Source organism: Spea bombifrons, chromosome 7 (assembly GCF_027358695.1).
Source record: "Spea bombifrons isolate aSpeBom1 chromosome 7, aSpeBom1.2.pri, whole genome shotgun sequence".
Taxonomy (NCBI): domain Eukaryota; kingdom Metazoa; phylum Chordata; class Amphibia; order Anura; family Pelobatidae; genus Spea; species Spea bombifrons.
In genome coordinates this window covers 46,510,452-46,527,754 of record NC_071093.1, presented here as the reverse complement: position 1 = coordinate 46,527,754, position 17,303 = coordinate 46,510,452, and the positions used below count along the sequence as shown (strand labels likewise).

At 54.5% G+C, this 17,303-nt stretch overlaps 2 protein-coding genes across 4 annotated transcripts; one reads left to right on the top strand and one right to left on the bottom strand.

Moving 5' to 3' along the window:
- Positions 1-1,861: 1,861 nt before the first annotated feature.
- On the bottom strand, positions 1,862-9,300 carry LOC128501154 (transmembrane protease serine 9-like). 2 transcript variants are annotated; one of them, XM_053470531.1, is made up of 10 exons: positions 9,217-9,300; positions 8,892-8,921; positions 7,266-7,428; positions 6,380-6,651; positions 5,603-5,799; positions 4,714-4,921; positions 4,307-4,469; positions 3,652-3,920; positions 2,872-3,038; positions 1,862-2,276 (listed from the first exon to the last, which is right to left on the bottom strand). In XM_053470531.1, the coding sequence occupies exons 1-10, from the start codon at positions 9,254-9,256 to the stop codon at positions 1,995-1,997; spliced, it is 1,791 nt and encodes a 596-aa protein (XP_053326506.1). In that variant the 5' UTR covers positions 9,257-9,300; the 3' UTR covers positions 1,862-1,994. The 2 variants fall into 2 exon arrangements, with proteins under 2 accessions (XP_053326506.1, XP_053326507.1); XM_053470532.1 differs by having other exon boundaries at positions 5,603-5,772.
- A 421-nt stretch (positions 9,301-9,721) lies between these two features.
- On the top strand, positions 9,722-17,021 carry LOC128501152 (RING finger protein 112-like). 2 transcript variants are annotated; one of them, XM_053470528.1, is made up of 14 exons: positions 9,722-9,792; positions 10,362-10,433; positions 10,627-10,909; positions 11,285-11,479; positions 11,881-12,018; positions 12,268-12,372; positions 12,464-12,514; positions 12,851-12,907; positions 14,215-14,301; positions 14,427-14,550; positions 14,650-14,780; positions 14,889-14,942; positions 15,471-15,545; positions 15,888-17,021. In XM_053470528.1, exons 2-14 carry the CDS (start codon positions 10,411-10,413, stop codon positions 16,416-16,418), a joined length of 1,854 nt encoding a protein of 617 aa, XP_053326503.1. In that variant the 5' UTR covers positions 9,722-9,792; positions 10,362-10,410; the 3' UTR covers positions 16,419-17,021. The 2 variants fall into 2 exon arrangements, with proteins under 2 accessions (XP_053326503.1, XP_053326504.1); XM_053470529.1 differs by lacking the exon at positions 10,362-10,433.
- Positions 17,022-17,303: the final 282 nt, after the last annotated feature.

Below are 17,303 nucleotides of genomic sequence, written 5' to 3'. Positions count from 1 at the left end.
GTGAGGGTCACGCGGCAGATCCTATGACACGGCTCTTTATCCCTCGACCGAAGGCTCCGGTTTCTATACATCGCAGAACAATAGCGGGAGCAGCTTTTTCCACCGATTGCTGTTATTCTGCACACAGATGGTGTTTGCCGACGGGATTAGGGTCGTGACAAACACACCTTTAGATCGTGCGGGGTATGCGCTACTTCCGCTGGAACCGATACCAACTGGAGCGTATCGGCTCCTCGCTGCCCCCACGTCCCCCATAAGACGCGTAAACGAGGGCGATCCCTCGGACCCCGAGCCTCTTTTCTCAGGGTTCATTAGTTGACGTTTCTCTGCGATGAACCTACGGGGGCTGCAGCTGCTGGTGGGCACCTGGGGCACCTGAACCTAATGCCCTTCTCCATCTCCAATGCATTTCCCGCAGCCCCTGACGCAGTGAAGACATTAATCAGAGAAAAGGCCCCCCAGGGTCCCTCCAATCAAAAGAGTCCAAACAGGACCCCAAGATTGTTTGGTGACGCGGAGCTCGTCCATCTTACTGCGCCTCTAATTCTTTATTAAAAAGGGGACAGACGGACAGACAAATAGGTAGGTAAACAGGTAGATCTATCGATGACCTCATATCAGTGACCTCATACTGTTACCAATGACCTCATACCATCTCAGTGACCTTCATCACATAAAGATAATGTGGAAATGGAAATAACGTTTTCTCCGTTAGTAAAGTCGGTTTTATATTAAATTATATTATAGGAGGGTAAATGATTCCAATAATTCAATACGCCCAATCCCAGCCTCCCCTCTACACACTCACCAATCAGCAGGAGGCACGGGGCGTGCAGGGGCCGGCGAGGGGTCCTCATCGGGGCTGGAGGGGAAATAGCCGTGGGTGAGAGAGAGACAGAGGGGTAAGAGTGTGTGGCAGATAGAGATGTAAGAGTGTGAGATAGCTGTGAGTGTGAGAGAGCAGTGCGTGTGGCAGCTGTGAGTGTGAGAGAGCCGTGCGTGTGAGAGAGCCGTGTGTCAGGGACAGTTGGCAGGTGTGTGTCGCAGAGAGCGTTACCTTCTGTACAGTGAGGACATCAAGGAAAAAAGGATAACGAGTATAATGGAGACGCAGCGCCTCCCACCCTCCGCAGATTCACCAATTACCCACCCGGACTCCGCAGCCCCGGACTCGCTCCCCAGCCCGGACTCGCTCCCCAGCCCCGGACTCGCTCCCCAGCCTCGGACTCCCTCCGCAGCCCCGGACTCCCTCCCCAGCCCCGGACTCGCTCCACAGCCCCGGACTCGCTCCCCAGCCCCGGACTCGCTCCCCAGCCTCGGACTCGCTCCCCAGCCCCGGACTCCCTCCCCAGCCCCGGACTCCCTCCCCAGCCCGGACTCGCTCCCCAGCCCCGGACTCCCTCCGCAGCCCCGGACTCGCTCCACAGCCCCGGACTCGCTCCCCAGCCCCGGACTCGCTCCACAGCCCCGGACTCGCTCCACAGCCCCGGACTCGCTCCACAGCCCCGGACTCGCTCCCCAGCCCGGACTCGCTCCACAGCCCCGGACTCGCTCCCCAGCCCCGGACTCCCTCCCCAGCCCCGGACTCGCTCCCCAGACCTGGGGGTCTCTCCGTCTCGTTTTCTGAGATCTCCCGTGTCTGTCACGGGGTATAACGCGATGCTTTATGTTTTCTATAAGGCTTCCGTGTCACGGATACTTGGTGACGGCGCCTCCAGTATAAGGTTATACGCCGATGCGACGGGCGAAACGGCCCCCCATCCACAAACGCCACGTACCCCATGTCTTCACGGAGGGCGGCATAGCGCATGTACGCAGCGCATCTCACTCGGCTTCTTTGTAAATAAGAACGCTTTGGATATTACGATGGATTTCCCAAATGTAGCCATTTTGCTCCTATTTTAATGCACAATTAACAGAATTTCCGGACCCCCCCCCCCCGATTCATTCATTTCATATCACGGTGCATTCCGTGTCCACGTTTAATGGGGACTTCACTGAATAATTAGCATCAGCGCCACCACAAAGATGGAGGGCACGCCGGCGTAAGACCCCGAGTGCGTCACCGAGGAGTAATTAGCGGGGCTCGTGAAATTCACCCCCCGCATGTTCACCGCGGCCTCCGGAACGTTCTCCACAATCCAGTCGCTGTAGGCGGTCAGTAGCGTGTAGACTCCCGGCCGGTTCACCTCCCCACAACCTTCCCCAAAACTCACTATCCCGGCCAAGAACCAGCGGCCGTTCTCCGCGCAGACCAGCGGCCCCCCGGAGTCCCCCTGAGGAACAGGAGAAACACCGACGTCAGCACCTTTTTGACATTTTCACATTTAGGGCTACGTATCATTTTTCTTTAGGTAAAACCGCAAAAAGGAAGAAAAAGAAAAAAAAACCCAATATAGAATTCACGCTTGAGAAGATAGCAAAAGCACCAAAAAACATTTAGTCCGTAAGGTTTTTCAGAGGCAGGGATTTGTCTTGGCCAAAACAAAAAGGTTATTACCAAATATTTTTCAGGAAAAAGCTAAAAAATGTGTGCCGCTAACACCCTCCGAGCACCTTAATAGAAATCATTTTCCCAAACTTCGCGGGGCCCTAATTTGCACTTAAATTCTAATTTTACATTAATTTATAATATTTACAGTTTCACAATCTTTAGACGAAAAGTCCCCAAATAAATGCTCAGGTTGGCTTTCAGGAGCCTGCAGAGAGACCGCTGGGGAGGCCAATGAGGAGACCACTGGGGAGGCCAATGAGGAGACCAAGATGGCTGCTTACAGCTCCTCTACGTCTGGCACATGGAGAAGGTACCCCACAACTGGTGTTTAAAGGAATGTATCCTCCTCGCGTAGGATCTGGGGTAACCTCACTCACCTGGCAGGAGTCCTTGCCGCCGGCTGCGTAGCCGGCACATATGTTATCGGTGGCAATCGCCCTGCTCTGATCAGCGCCAGACTGGAGGTGATAGAGATCGTCGCACGTTTTCGCGTCAATCAAAGGGACCTGGACTTCCTGCAGTATAGCGGGGCTCGGCAGGCTGGCTGTGGGGGAGCAGAGGAAGCTTTATATATATTTTATAAAAACCTGGTTTTATGTAATTTTTCCCCAATAAACTCCCTTTATCTGCAGACCTGGAGCCGCCGTCGCTGTCAGTCATGTGATATTTTGGGTGACTTTCCGGCTCAAACACCACACTGAGCTGATGCTTTACGGCAATGCTAATGAAGTTCCTTCCTCCATAGACTTTCATTAGTCAGAGAGTCCTACTGGGCGATTAAGACTGAGCCATTCTATTGTTCCCCACAGGCAGTATGATAAGTCGGGGGGGGTTGTTTAGTAGATAACAGGGACTCAGAAAACTTTATATTATGGGGCAAAAAACTGGGCGTTTAAATGGATGACATCTACAGGTATTCCCTCCTCCATCTTTACAGGATCTCCTCCCTCCTCTCTTCTATCTCATCACTGATGACGTGGGGGTCTTTCCCTTCTCCCCTCTAATAAAAAAATTTTCACACTCCCATCTCCTTTCCTTGTTATTTTTATTCTGTTTTATTCCCCAAACTCTTCCGCCTTGTCGCTCGTCGTGGCTGGCGTGTCGGTGGCGTGTCAGTGGCCTGTCGGTGGCGTGGTACGTGTCGCGCAGGTACTTACTCCCGTACTTGATGTTTCCCCAGCCGGTGACCCAGCACTTCAGGCCGGTCGGGAAGAGAACGTCCCCGGCGGGCAGACAGACCGGAAGCGCGTAACTCGTGTAGCTCACTTGTCTCCCCAGCTCCAGGAGAGCGATGTCGCCGCTCCCCGATTGGAGGTGGTACGCCGGGTGCACGATTATCCTCCCCACCCTCACTGACACCTCGTGGAAACTCGGCAGGGTCAGGGCGTACGACCCGAGAAACACAGAGAATAAAGCGGCGTCGAAACTGAAAGAGAGTCCAACAGAACTCAGAACCTCCGAGTCCCACAAACCCAGAACCGGCCCCTGTCTGTAACGACTCAAACCTTAATCAGTCGTTGGTCTCGTCTTAGATTCAGGAGCCGTATGTCTATCCCATGCATGTTTAATACCCTCGCTGTATTACCCTCTACCACTTCTGCTGGGAGGCTGTTCCACTTATCTACCACCCTCTCAGTAAACTTCCTTACATTACAGTTTTGTAGACACATTACTGGGGGTGTTCTTGCCGTGGGAATCTGTCACACTCAGGTCCCCCAACACCCCCTCCATACAGATGGTCACAGATTAGGAAGGGGGGGCAGGGGCAGTTTTGGACCCCGGAGGGGGACAATTTACAGTTGAGATACTAACCCTTCCACGCAGTGAGCGGCAGAGATAACCCAGTTCCGGCTGATGAGGGAGCCTCCGCAGATGTGGACACCGTTCCTTCTCAGGCTGACCTGCCACGGCCACGCCCCTTCCTGGGCGTCCTGGCCCCCCATAATGCGGCCGGACAGCCGGACTTTCCCGCACTCTGCAGACAGAATGTCAGAAGCATCACGATCGGGGCTGCCTACAGCTCGTGCCTCAGGTCTGCCAGGGACTTTTTCCTCCCCAGGAAGCTGCCATCGTTGGCAGAGCTATGTGTTTATACGCTGCGCTCGTCTACGCAATGCCTTGTAAATTCATTCAGGAGGGAAGTGGTAAAACTGGAGCAATCACCATAGCAACCAATGCAATGTGCCCGGATGAAGACCGGAGCAGGACTCATTTCTCACCCTCTGTTGTCGTTGCCACGGTGGACGGTGACGCTGACAGCGCTGTGAGATTTGGGGTGATGATCCCCACAATCCAGTCTCTGTAATAAGACACCCGGGTGTAGACTCCAGGCCGGTTGGGAAGAGCACAGCCGGTCCCCCAGCTGACGATGCCCACCTGGAACCAGGTACTGTTCAGCCTGCAAACCAGCGGACCACCAGAGTCCCCCTAATGCACAAAGGACAGGAGAGACAATCTCAGCCATTCTCCCCCATCCCGCGTAGTAATGACTGCTAGGCACTGAAGGTCATGAGAGTGGGCACTCTGATATAATGAGGGTCTGGGCAACCAAGCAAAGCACCGGTACAAACCCTGCTGAGACATGGACTACCAATAAGGGGGGCTCATGGATACATATATCCTGGGGGAGGGGACATGGATGCATATATCCTGGGGGAGGGGACATGGATACATATATCCCAGGGGGGGGCACATGGATACATATATCCTGGGGGAGGGGACATGGATACATATATCCTGGGGGAGGGGACATGGATACATTTATCCTGGGGGGGCACATGGATGCATATATCCTGGGGGGGGGGCACATGGATGCATATATCCTGGGGGAAGGGACATGGATACATATATCCTGGGGGAGGGGACATGGATACATATATCCTGGGGGAGGGGACATGGATACATATATCCGGGGGGGGGCACATGGATACATATATCCTGGGGGAGGGGACATGGATACATATATCCTGGGGGGGGCACATGGATGCATATTTCCTGGGGGGGGCACATGGATGCATATATCCTGGGGGAGGGGACATGGATACATTTATCCCGGGGGGGCACATGGATGCATATATCCCGGGGGGGGGGAATCCTATCTGTCGGTACCTGGCAGGAGTCCTTCCCTCCGGCTGCGAGTCCGGCGCAGATCATGTCCGGCCGGATTATCGCCAGCGTTGGAGCCACGGTGGAGTTTTGGTGATACATCTGATCGCAGCTCTTCTGCTCCACGAGCGGGACGACTACCTGCTGGAGCGTGGACGGAGGGGGGAGGCTCTCTGAAGAAAGGGAAAAAGACATTCCTCCTAAAAACAAAGAATGAGGTCTGCTGACATTCCGTTTGTAGGAGAATCAGGCCCGATGGGGGGATCTCCCGAAAAGATTATTAAATGCTAACCAAAGATACATCGTATCAACAAAGCTCTCAGCGACTCTGCCTCTGTCATGTGACTTCAGGCTAGAATTTATCCGGCCCGACAGAAAACAACGAATGGGGTGAAGCTGGACATGCGGTCGGGGGTTGGGAAGTGAATGAAGGGGATCATGATCCTGACTCACCCAAGTGTCTTCTAGTTTCCTAGAACTAGTATCAGAAAGAACCTTTACTAAGCCTCGGCCCCCCTGGGTCTGGGAATTTTCTGGATCTTTCTGGATAAACCGGAAGCGGATTTCTGGAATGTTCTGGGTCGATGGTTGATATGTTGCGAGGTTTCCTCCTGGTTCTACTCACTAACCCTCAAAGTTTCCATGACGAGGGAGAACCCTGGATAGATCATAACTGAGTCTCTATGGGACCCCTCGAGGACTCTGGAGAGGAGAGACCCCATCTGGGCCAAACCTACGGCCATGACGTCTTCTCCTACCCCAGACTCAGCCTCTACTCACTTGAGTGGTTGACGTTGCCCCAGCCGGTCACCGTGCAGTTCATCCCTTCGGGGAACGCCGTGGAATTGTCCGGGAGGCAGACGGGGCGGATGAACTGGGAGAACGTTACCGACGTGTTGAGTTGTAGCAGAGCCAGGTCGCCGGCGGAGGTGGTATTGCTGTAATTGGGGTGGAGGACGATCTGCTTCACTGAAGACGCAATCTCATAGCTGTTCACGGTGGAAAGGTTGAGGGCTCCTAACCTCACGCTGTAGAGCGAAGCGTCATTCGACCTGCAAGAGAGACGGAGGGAGTCACGGCAGACGCGCTGAAGCATGGGGACAAAAGTCGCATAAATGGCGCGCTCCGCGTGGGTGGAGGAACGCCGGACGGAAAGGAGCGAGGGCTCAAAGGATTCTGCCTCTTCACCCTCGCGCTTTGTACGGGGGGGGTATCTGCCTCCTTAAAGGGGGCAAAGTCTCCAACGCACCCTATCATTAGCTAAATGGTTTCCATCTCCTTGGCGTATTAATGCGTCTCCGCTGCCGGGGGTCTCTCAGCATCTGCCAGGGACTCTGATTCTCACCCTCGGGGCTGTAGGGCCCCCCCTGACCTTTATGTCTCCTAAATTCTGCCTCTACAGCAGCGGGGGTAATTCTGGGTGTTAATACCCCCCCTTTTTCCTGCACAGTATGGCGGTCGGTGACCGTGGGATCGGGAGCTCGCGGAGCCTGGGAAACGATCGCCGTGGCAGTTCCCAAGACGCGGGGATTCTTGGACTCTGTTACATCATATTTCACCCGAATCCTCACACCGGACCGGAATTACCGGATCGGGATTCACAGAAGCCGCGGCCAACATAAAGCGCTCTCTGCCAGGCCCTGCGGCCATCGCTTGGGGAGCTCACCCAGAGACGCAGTGCGCCGCGGTCAGGAGCCAGCGCTCCGATATCACAGATCCTCCGCAGATCAGGGCCTTTCCCCTAAACAGGCTGACCTGCCACGGCCACGACCCCGCCGCCGCGTCACTGCCCCCGACAATGCGGCTGCTGAATGCCGGCGACCCACAGCCTGTCACGGCAAAGGAGAAGGCAACGTCAAACGCGAGGGAGAGAAAAGAGAGAGAGAATAGACAGAAGACAGAGAAATGGGGAGAGAGGAGAGAGAGAGGGGATGTGAGAGAAGAGACGGAGAGAAAAGAGAGGAGATGGAAGAGAGAGAAATGGGGAGAGGGGAAGTGAGAGAAGAGACAGGGAGAGAAAAGAGAGGAGATGGAAGAGAGAGAAATGGGGAGAGGGGAAGTGAGAGAAGAGACGGAGAGAAAAGAGAGGAGATGGAAGAGAGAGAAATGGGGAGAGGGGAAGTGAGAGAAGAGACAGGGAGAGAAAAGAGAGGAGATGGAAGAGAGAGAAAGAGGAGAGAGGGGGAGAGAAGAGAGAAATGAGATGAGGAGAGAAGAGAGGGGAGTCAAGAGAGACATTTAAATACAGGAGGAGAAAAGTTACAACAAGAGACCGGATTCTAACGCTAGAGAGTCAGAGACTGAGATGGGACGGAAGGAAGTTTTACTATACTGAGAGGGTGGTAGATAAGTGGAACAGCCTCCCAGCAGAGGTGGTAGAGGGTAATACAGTGAGGGGATTAAACATGCATGGGATAGACATACGGCTCCTGAATCTAAGACGAGACCAACGACTGATTAAGGTTGGAGTCGTTACAGACGAGACGCCCGGATGTGACATTCACAGAACCACATAATGTGGATCCAGTTTGACTCCATGATTACACCCGCTGATGACATCATAGCTGCACTCTGTCCCACTTAACCAGGACAAATTGTCACAGGTACGGGAGTGTGCTTGGCACTCGTCAGCGCCTGGAATCCTCAATCAATTTCTTAACAACCAATTCCAGTGTTTTACTAATTAGAGGACAGGCTGTGCTTCTTCGCTCGTGGTTTCCGTGGAGCACAAAGCGCCGTTTGTAGCGAGGAGAGGCGCTGTGACGGCCCCCGATGCGGCTGGAGGGCCGGGCACTTCCTCAGCGGGGAGACGCCGCTGCCAAGGAGGAAATCCTTCAGTGTTTACGCTAAATAGAAATGATGCGGCCGGGGTCTCTCCATCTGAAATACCCCCGCGCCAGGACGGCGGCGTAATAACCGTCAGCACCGGGGGGTCCCTGGGCCACTGCTAACAGATTGTAAGCTCTTCAGGGCAGACTGTGCTAGTACGTGGATAAACGGGTCAGCTGGGGGCCCCTGAGGATGCTTGGGGCCCGGACAGTGGAGCTGATGGACATGTCCAAGATCTCTTCGGGAGACCATCCGGGGCAAGAAAATCTACCCTGAAGGGGCAGTTAAAGCTTTGCCTCCCTGTCGCCCCAGCCTCGGCACTTCATGAACCAATACCGTTTCTTTTTACCCCAGTTTAGTTTCACCACAAAGCATTTTTACATGCGGCTTCCTACACAAACATCATTACATCATACATTAGATCATGTATTACATCATCGCCGACATCACCGTCTGGACTCACCTGGTTCAGCCGCGCCTGACGCCAAATTCCCTAAAAAGTAAAAGATAATTCTAATAAATACGGATTTCGGTTTCTATGGAGACGGACAGAAACTCCTCGGATTCCAGTCCGAATTTGGCCCAATTTCCCTCGATCAAGAAAAACGTAAAGATAAATAAATGGATGAAGCGGCCCCCGTCGTCATATGGCGGGAATTTGCTCTCCGCTGTATCCGCCATCTCTGGTGGCCCCAATTAGGTCCCAGCGAGTCGCATCCTCTTGATGGGCTCCGGCGGCCCTCTCGAGGGGGGGGGTATATCAGGATCTCCGGTAGCCCCCGACTCACCCAGGCTGAGGAGAAGACTCACTCCGGCCAGCAGCTCCATGGGGGCCTCGTCTGCTCACCGAACCCACAGAGCTGACGGCGGCAGAATGCGGCCCGACAGGTTCCTCGCATATTTCCCCAAAATGGGGGACACACCCTGATTTCACTGACGCTGCCTGCGGGGGGCCGGGACGCTAATGGTTAATATTCATACCCGGGAACTCTCAGGGGTTTTGCCCCAGTAACAGGGTGACGGGGCAGATTCATATCCAAGACTCCCAATTGGGGCTTTTGCTCCCAGTATGTTATGGGCGATATCCCTGCTTGAATGCAGGTGACTCAATTAAGTGAATCTTTAAACAGTGAGAAATCGGGGTTTCCATGACGACCGGGTCACTTGAGTGACACATCAGGCGAGTCCCTGCATAGAAACGTCTTGGATCTCCCTCTCTGCTGAAGCCACCCCTCCCTCCCTGACAGCCGCTGATGCCCAACAGCAAGCAGCCAATCAGAGGCCGGCGATGACGTCACCACACAGATACTTTCACTTTCGTTTCCGCTCTGTGGAAGGATCTGGGTGAATGAGAGCTGGCGCAGGTAGGGTTAACTAGAGGAACAGGGCATGGGGGGGGGTTATTAATGCCTAGTGCAGGGGTAATGCTGAGGGGTATGGGGGCAGTATTACAGCGGTATCAGAGAGTAAATAACCCCCGCACGGGGCAGATACCCGGAAGAGGGTAGAATCTGAGGCTGTATAGCAATAGCCCACCTCCTAAGTGCCCAAATCTCCCCTCCCCTGATCTCAGCCTTCCTCCCCTGATACCCCCTCTCCTCCCCTGATGCCCCTCTCCTCCCCTGATGCCCCTCTCCCCCTCTGGGGTTTGCTGGGTATGGGGGTATCACCGGGTTCTACAGCCAGGGGTAAATAAACCTCATTATTTTTCTTCTAAGTGCCCCGCTTAGTGGAACACTTTATAGGCATTTGTGCCTCTTTAACCCTTTAAGCACCCCTTGGCAGTTATATAGTTAACCCTGTATACTGAGTGAGCTCTCATCGGCTGTCTCACTGTGCGGTTGGGGTTAAATTCTCAATTTGCCCCAGCACTGCACCCCAGTTGCCCGGCAGTATTGGTTTAGTTTTATTAACCCGTGAGTTAACCCCGCAGGTTCCAGACGCAGGTTATCGGAGGGACACTCAGGACCCAGAAACTCTCCATGGGGAATAACAGCTCCAAAAAGTGAGTGCCCCCCCCACCCCCGCCAGGCGCCTCCACCTCGACAGGCCAACGAGTTAACCCCTCCGCTGGGGCAAACATCTAAAACTCATTGACCTGCCCCCTAAATTTGCTGGATGGCCGCGCATGATTTTAGCGCCTCGTAATAACTTATGGTGACGATGCCCCTTTAATGCCCTTTTAATGCCCCGCGCAGGTCCGCCATGGCTGAAGGCGCGGCGGCTCAGTTTCACAACCTAGAAGAGGAGATCATGTGCTCCATCTGCCTGGAGGAGCTCTCCGAGCCGGTCTCCATCGCCTGCGGACACACCTTCTGCAAGGCCTGCATCTCCTGCTATTGGTCAGGCATCCAGCGGGGCGGATCCCGGTGCCCGGAGTGCAAGAAAATCTGCCCCCGAGACCAGCTGATACCCGTGTACCGACTCAGGAACCTGGTCAGCAAAGTGCAGCTCGGGGTGAAGGAAGAAAAGGCCAGAAAGGTGAGTCCCATCAGAGGGGGGGCGGCGACACGGCGGGATCTCCTGCCCCCCGCAGACGTGTTCATGACGTGTTCTGCCCCAGGAATGATCCGTACATCATGGTAGCAGAATATGTAGCGCATGCACGGGGGAAAAGCAGGGGCCGTTAACAAGGAGGTCAGAGACCCCACATCACGGTGTAAGGGCACTCGATAACATTTTGGGGGCAGTACAAATTAGACTCAAAAATGACACTTTAACTCTTTCCTGCCAAGAAGAATGCTACTCAGGGGGTGCATCTGTACAGAGCCCCCAATGCCCCCCACAGAGACGCAGTACTCATGAGTGATGACGCATTTTGTGGAAGCCCCTCTGACCCCCGCGTTGTGTTTGCAGGAGCCCGTCGGCCCCGTGCCGCTGGTTTTTACCGAGCCGTCCGGCCGGATGCTGTTAGACGAAGATGTCCTAAGGAGCCTGTTTTTGGACGGCGAGGTGGCGGGGTGCCCGGGGTGCCTGATCTGCGTGATCGGAGAGAAGCGGCGCGGGAAATCCTTCCTCCTCAACTATATCCTGAGAGCGCTGCGCGCCCAGGTGGGAACGAGACGCTCCGTGCGGAGGGGCCGCTGACAAAACCAGCCCAGAATGTAGCCATAGGGGTTCGGACCCCCCCCCAGAGTCTCAATGCAGCCGTTAAACGACCAGCGGGTGGCCCTGTTAGAAAAACGGAGCAGATCCTTCTGCGGCGTCACAAATTGTGGCTTTATTCTCTTGCTTGGCCTTATCTTATATGCCCCCCCATGCATGTGTAATTCCTCTTATTGTACCTCACTATAACCTTTTACCCAACTCTGCTGGTAGGCTGCTCCACTTATCAACCACCCTACGAGTAAAATGCAGAGGTGGTGGGACTTTACTGCCCCGATGTAGAGTAAGATCCTGGGGTCTGGACGTGAGGTCGGCACGGAATTCCTAATTTACCCATTTCTTTTCAGGAGCGGAGGCAATCGTTCAGCATGGGGGCAGATGATGAGCCCCTGACGGGTTTTGATTGGAGGGCCGGGCCTGACAGCGCTACCAAGGGCATCTGGGTCTGGAACCGGCCGTTCATATTGGAGCAGAACCAGGAAAAGGTGCTGACCAGAAATATTTGCCATCTTTAAAGCCCCCCCCCGCTGCCTTTCAGCCACTCACCCTGCGTCTCGTTCACTTCCTACGGGGAAGGATTGTACAGCGCCGAGGACTATGATGGCGCTATTTAAACCAACAAATAATAATGATGTCCGCAGGAAGTTTGTTTCTGTCTGCAGCCTTCTGCCGTCACTAAGACGTTAATAAATAAACTGTGCTTCTCGGGGCGTCGTGCTGCGCTCCTCCTCTAGGTGGCGGTCTTTGTCGTGGACACCGAGGGGTCTCTGGATATCGAGGGTGACCTGGAGAGCAGCATCAAGCTGTCGGCGTTATCCATGGTGCTCAGCTCCTACCTGGTAACCGGCATCCTCTCTGTCGCACGTCATGTATGTAGACCTCGTCACGTATGCCCCCGCCTGAGCTCGTTTTCCCTTTTTTCCCCCCCAGATTTTTAATGTAAACTCAAGTCTCAAAACAACGGAATTGGATTATCTGGAGGTGAGGATGAGGCGTTACCGTGGTAACGTTTGTTTTTCCTGGGAAGATGGCTTTCAGAGACTTATGTCGAAGGAGAATGCGGGGTCTCGCGCATGCCGCTTTATTATTTTCCAGCGATGAATGCAAAGTATTTTTGGGGGGAAATGATTGATTTCATTTGTTTTAACCCGAGGCAGTTTTTATCATTATGGGTGTCATGGGAGGTGGAGAGTAGACTGCTTCGCTGTAGACCCCTCATTTCCTGCCTGAGCCCCCCACAAAGCCTCTCTGGGGGCAGCTGGGATGTAGCTCTGACCCCGGCCTGCTCCCCGCTGACCTGGTTTCTGTCTGTTCCAGATGTATCTTCACATCTCCGCGCTGACCGGGAAGTCATTTTCCCTCAATAATCTGCAGGTGAGTAAAGGGAATACCCTGTGCTGAGCGTTCACTCCGACCGCACTCCGGATCACACCGGCATCGACACACTCCGGATCACACCGGCATCGACACACTCCGGATCACACCGGCCTCGACACACTCCGGATCACACCGGCCTCAACACACTCCGGATCACACCGGCCTCGACACACTCCGGATCACACCGGCCTCGACTCACTCCGGATCACACCGGCCTCAACACACTCCGGATCACACCGGCCTCGACACACTCCGGATCACACCGGCATCGACACACTCCGGATCACACCGGCCTCGACACACTCCGGATCACACCGGCATCGACACACTCCGGATCACACCGGCCTCGACACACTCCGGATCACACCGGCCTCGACACACTCCGGATCACACCGGCCTCAACACACTCCGGATCACACCGGCCTCGACACGCTCCGGATCACACCGGCCTCGACTCACTCCGGATCACACCGGCCTCAACACACTCCGGATCACACCGGCCTCGACACGCTCCGGATCACACCGGCCTCGACACACTCCGGATCACACCGGCATCGACACACTCCGGATCACACCGGCCTCGACACACTCCGGATCACACCGGCATCGACACACTCCGGATCACACCGGCCTCGACACACTCCGGATCACACCGGCCTCGACACGCTCCAGATCACACCGGTCTCGACACACTCCGGATCACACCGGTCTCGACACACTCCGGATCACACCGGCCTCAACACGCTCCGGATCACACCGGCCTCGACACACTCCGGATCACACCGGTCTCGACACACTCCGGATCACACCGGCCTCGACACACTCCGGATCACACCGGCCTCGACACACTCCGGATCACACCGGCCTCGACACACTCCGGATCACACCGGTCTCGACACACTCCGGATCACACCTGACCCAAATTACACAAGTTGCCCCCCCTGTCACGCCATACTCATCACTTCTGCTCTGTCTTCTTCGTATCCCTTTCTGTTCCACACATTCTGCTCCTCACTCCTTTCCTCTCCATGTCTCGCTCTTTATGTCCGGCCACGCCGGGCGCTGCTCTTTATGTCCGGCCACGCCGTGCGCTGCTCTTTATGTCCGGCCACGCCGGGCGCTGCTCTTGATGTCCGGCCACGCCGTGCGCTGCTCTTAATGTCCGGCCACGCCGTGCGCTGCTCTTTATGTCCGGCCACGCCGTGCGCTGCTCTTTATGTCCGGCCACGCCGTGCGCTGCTCTTCGCTGTCGCCCTTTGGGGTTTTCGCCCGTCGGAAGCCGTCACGTGGTTTGTGTCTTGCAGTATCTGGATATTCTGGTGCGGGACTGGCAGGATGATGAGAATTGCGGGCGAGACGCTGGTCGGGCGTACATAGATGATGTGAATGAGGTTTGTGACGAATGCGCCTGCGACATTCTAAGGTTACTGAGGGGTCCCTCGTCCTGCAGATCCCCCATCATCCCCTCGAAGCTCCTTTCTTTCTGTGTCTGACACCTTTTTTTTACCTCTTAAAGAAACTCCGGAGAGGCTCCGGGTATCGCCAGGTGCTGGAAACTCTGCGGAGTCCGTCTACAAGCTGCTTCCTTCTGCCGCATCCAGGAAGGGGAGTTGTCCGGTCCGGCCAGGGCAGACTCGCGGGTAATTCTGGTATCCTGGTGACATTATCCTCCGGGATCCCTGATCCGATCGCGTCGGCTGGGGGCAGATCGTCGCCTTTAAGGGTCTCTCTCTCCACAGATATGGATGAAGACTTTCGGAGCCACCTCACCGCGTACGTATCCGAGCTGGTCCGATGGATTGGTCGTCACGTAAGGACCGACATTCGGGGAGACAAAGTCACCTGTGCGCAGTTAGGAGGCGTACTTAAGGTCTGCGATCCCGTTTGTTCACTAAACTTTATTTGTTGTAGACGTTTCAGGCCTGGGCACATTTGATCCATACGGCGTACCTTAAATAACGATTTTACTGCTTTCCAGGAATTCCTCAGCATTATGCAGAACGAACACTACAGCTTCTCAAGCCCGGTCAAGGTGAGATCTCAGTTCCATGTCACCTCCTGGAAATAAAGGTCAATGACCATGCCCTAGGTCATCAGCAGTGGACCTGTCACCCGGCACATTGATGGACCTGTCGGTGCCCGTGTTGCCCGGCACATTGATGGACCTGTCAGTGCCCGGCACGTTGATGGACCTGTCGGTGCCCGCGTTGCCCGGCACGTTGATGGACCTGTCAGTGCCCGTGTTGCCCGGCACATTGATGGACCTGTCGGTGCCCGTGTTGCCCGGCACATTGATGGACCTGTTGGTGCCCATGTTGCCCGGCACATTGATGGACCTGTTGGTGACCGCGTTGCCCGGCACATTGATGGACCTGTCAGTGACCGCGTTGCCCGGCACATTGATGGACCTGTCGGTGCCCGTGTTGCCCGGCACATTGATGGACCTGTTGGTGCCCGTGTTGCCCGGCACATTTCTGGGTTGTTCTGAACCTGGGGGGTTTTTGGTCTCGTCTGACCATTAACGCTGTTCGTTCTGTGATTTTGTGTCTTTCCTCTCCAGATGTTCCACGCCTATCAAAATCAGAAGAACAAAACCGATATCCAAAATGATTTCCAGAAATTCAAAGAAAACCAGGTGAATATGGAGACAGCTGCCCCGTTTTACGTTTGTACATTTTTCGGGGGTCGTTGTGGACCCCAATTTATTATCCCAAACCATTTGTGCTCCGAATTAACCGTAGCCTAACCTTTCATTCCTTCACCGCTGAAAGAAGAGGCGATGAAGCTGCCGGCGGCTGCACCCGCCGCCATGTAGCTTTCTACGGTAACGCCAATGCAAGTTGTGTAGTTGCCGTGGAAATAGGTGGTGCAGAGCGACCGCTTAGAAGACAGTGCCCCGGAAGGTCGGCCGGATTCCCAGTCGCCGGTTAATTTCCCAATAACTCCATTTTCCGAACTCTCATTGTTTCCCCACCAGGTTTTCTCCAATTTGTCGCTGCTAAAGGTCCTCAAAGTTCCTCCGTCTGAGATGAAGACGAAGGCGGCCGCCGAGGCCTCCAGCCTCCTCTCGGAATACGAGACGCTTCTGGTGGGGTGCGAGGGCGCCGAGAAGCAGGGCCTGGTGGATGAAATGAAATCAGTGTTGGGGCAGAAGGAGAAGCAGCTGTGCGAGGAGTACTCCAAAGTATTCACAAAGTATGCGGTGGGACTCGGCTTCGCCGTCGGCGGAGGAGTGCTGAGCCTGGCGGGGGGGGCGGTGGGAGCTGCCGTGGCTGGGACGGTTCTTGCCGCCGAAGCTGTAGCCTTACTGGGAAGCACGACGGCCGCCGTGGTGACCGGAGCAGTTGGGGGCTCCGTGACGTTGGGGGCTATTGGTGGTGGAGTAGGGGCCAAAATAGGAAAAGTAATTGGACTCAAAAAGGGGGACCTTACCGGAGAGACCGAGGGGCAACGCAACCAGCAAGAGACATCCAGCGATACGGACCAACTGCTGAATGATGATGACTAGGGGCCGTTCCGGCACGGCGCCCGCGGAATGAAGGATTTGTGTGAAAAAGGTTGCTTTTTAATAGTAAACAAAAATTGAAGACCGAACGGGGCAATCACCCGCAGAAATCTTGAAAGTGCCTTTGCGTGGGGCAGTTACTTTGCCCCCACGCGTTCCATGTGATCTAGGACTTTGCCTGTCGCCAGGGGCTTCATCTAAAAGACGGGAAAATAATGTGAATCGGGGGAGAAAAGGGCTTTTTGCACATGAATCGTTTTTACTGTAACTGACAGCTATAATATTCCGCCACAAAACCAAGCGACCTGATTTCACGTTTTAGACGTCGATGGCGCCGACAGACATTTTACAAACTTAAAGGGAAAAAAAAACGCAATCGTTTACCTTGAGAGTAACTGGAAGGGGTTAATTATTTTTTTTTATGTATAATTTACCAAATAGGCATTATTTTTGTTGTTTTTTTTAATTCTATGCAAAGTTGAATGAAATGAATCACAAGTTTCTTTTCTATTTGCGTTTTTCTCGCTCGGTCTTCCGCTGGATGGACGGGATTTGGAAATTGTCTGTTTTTTGGTGTTTTGCGAGATAAAATATTTGAAGGTATAACGCGGTTCTGCGTCTTTATTTATATGTCACTCTAATCAATCCAAATATACAGCGAGGAGGACAGGGCCCTGCTCCCAGGAGCTTACACTCTATTAGGTATTTTCTTGGTGGTGATACTGCTTGTGGCCAGCAGAGGGCGCAGGGTGTTTGCTTTTAACCCTGAATGTGACTCGCCAGGGCTTTAAATGTCTGCGCGGGGGGGGGGCTGTTAACCCTTGGTTGTTCACCAGCTGGATATTAACCACGATTTGATCATTCTAGAATGCGCAGTACCGCCCTCTG

Bases quoted from the DNA above. Each gene is read 5' to 3' on its own strand.
- LOC128501152 (XM_053470528.1), top strand. From the start codon at position 10,411: ATGGGGAATAACAGCTCCAAAAA. The intron at 12,019-12,267 runs GTGCTGACCAGA...CTCCTCCTCTAG, and splicing joins TGGAGCAGAACCAGGAAAAG to GTGGCGGTCTTTGTCGTGGA. The intron at 12,373-12,463 runs GTAACCGGCATC...TTTCCCCCCCAG, and splicing joins TGGTGCTCAGCTCCTACCTG to ATTTTTAATGTAAACTCAAG.
- LOC128501154 (XM_053470531.1), bottom strand. From the start codon at position 9,256: ATGGAGCTGCTGGCCGGAGTGAGTCTTCTCCTCAGCCTGG. The intron at 6,652-7,265 runs GTGAGCTCCCCA...TCTCTCTTGCAG, and splicing joins GCGGCGCACTGCGTCTCTGG to GTCGAATGACGCTTCGCTCT. The intron at 3,039-3,651 runs GTAAGTACCTGC...GCTCCCCCACAG, and splicing joins GGGAAACATCAAGTACGGGA to CCAGCCTGCCGAGCCCCGCT.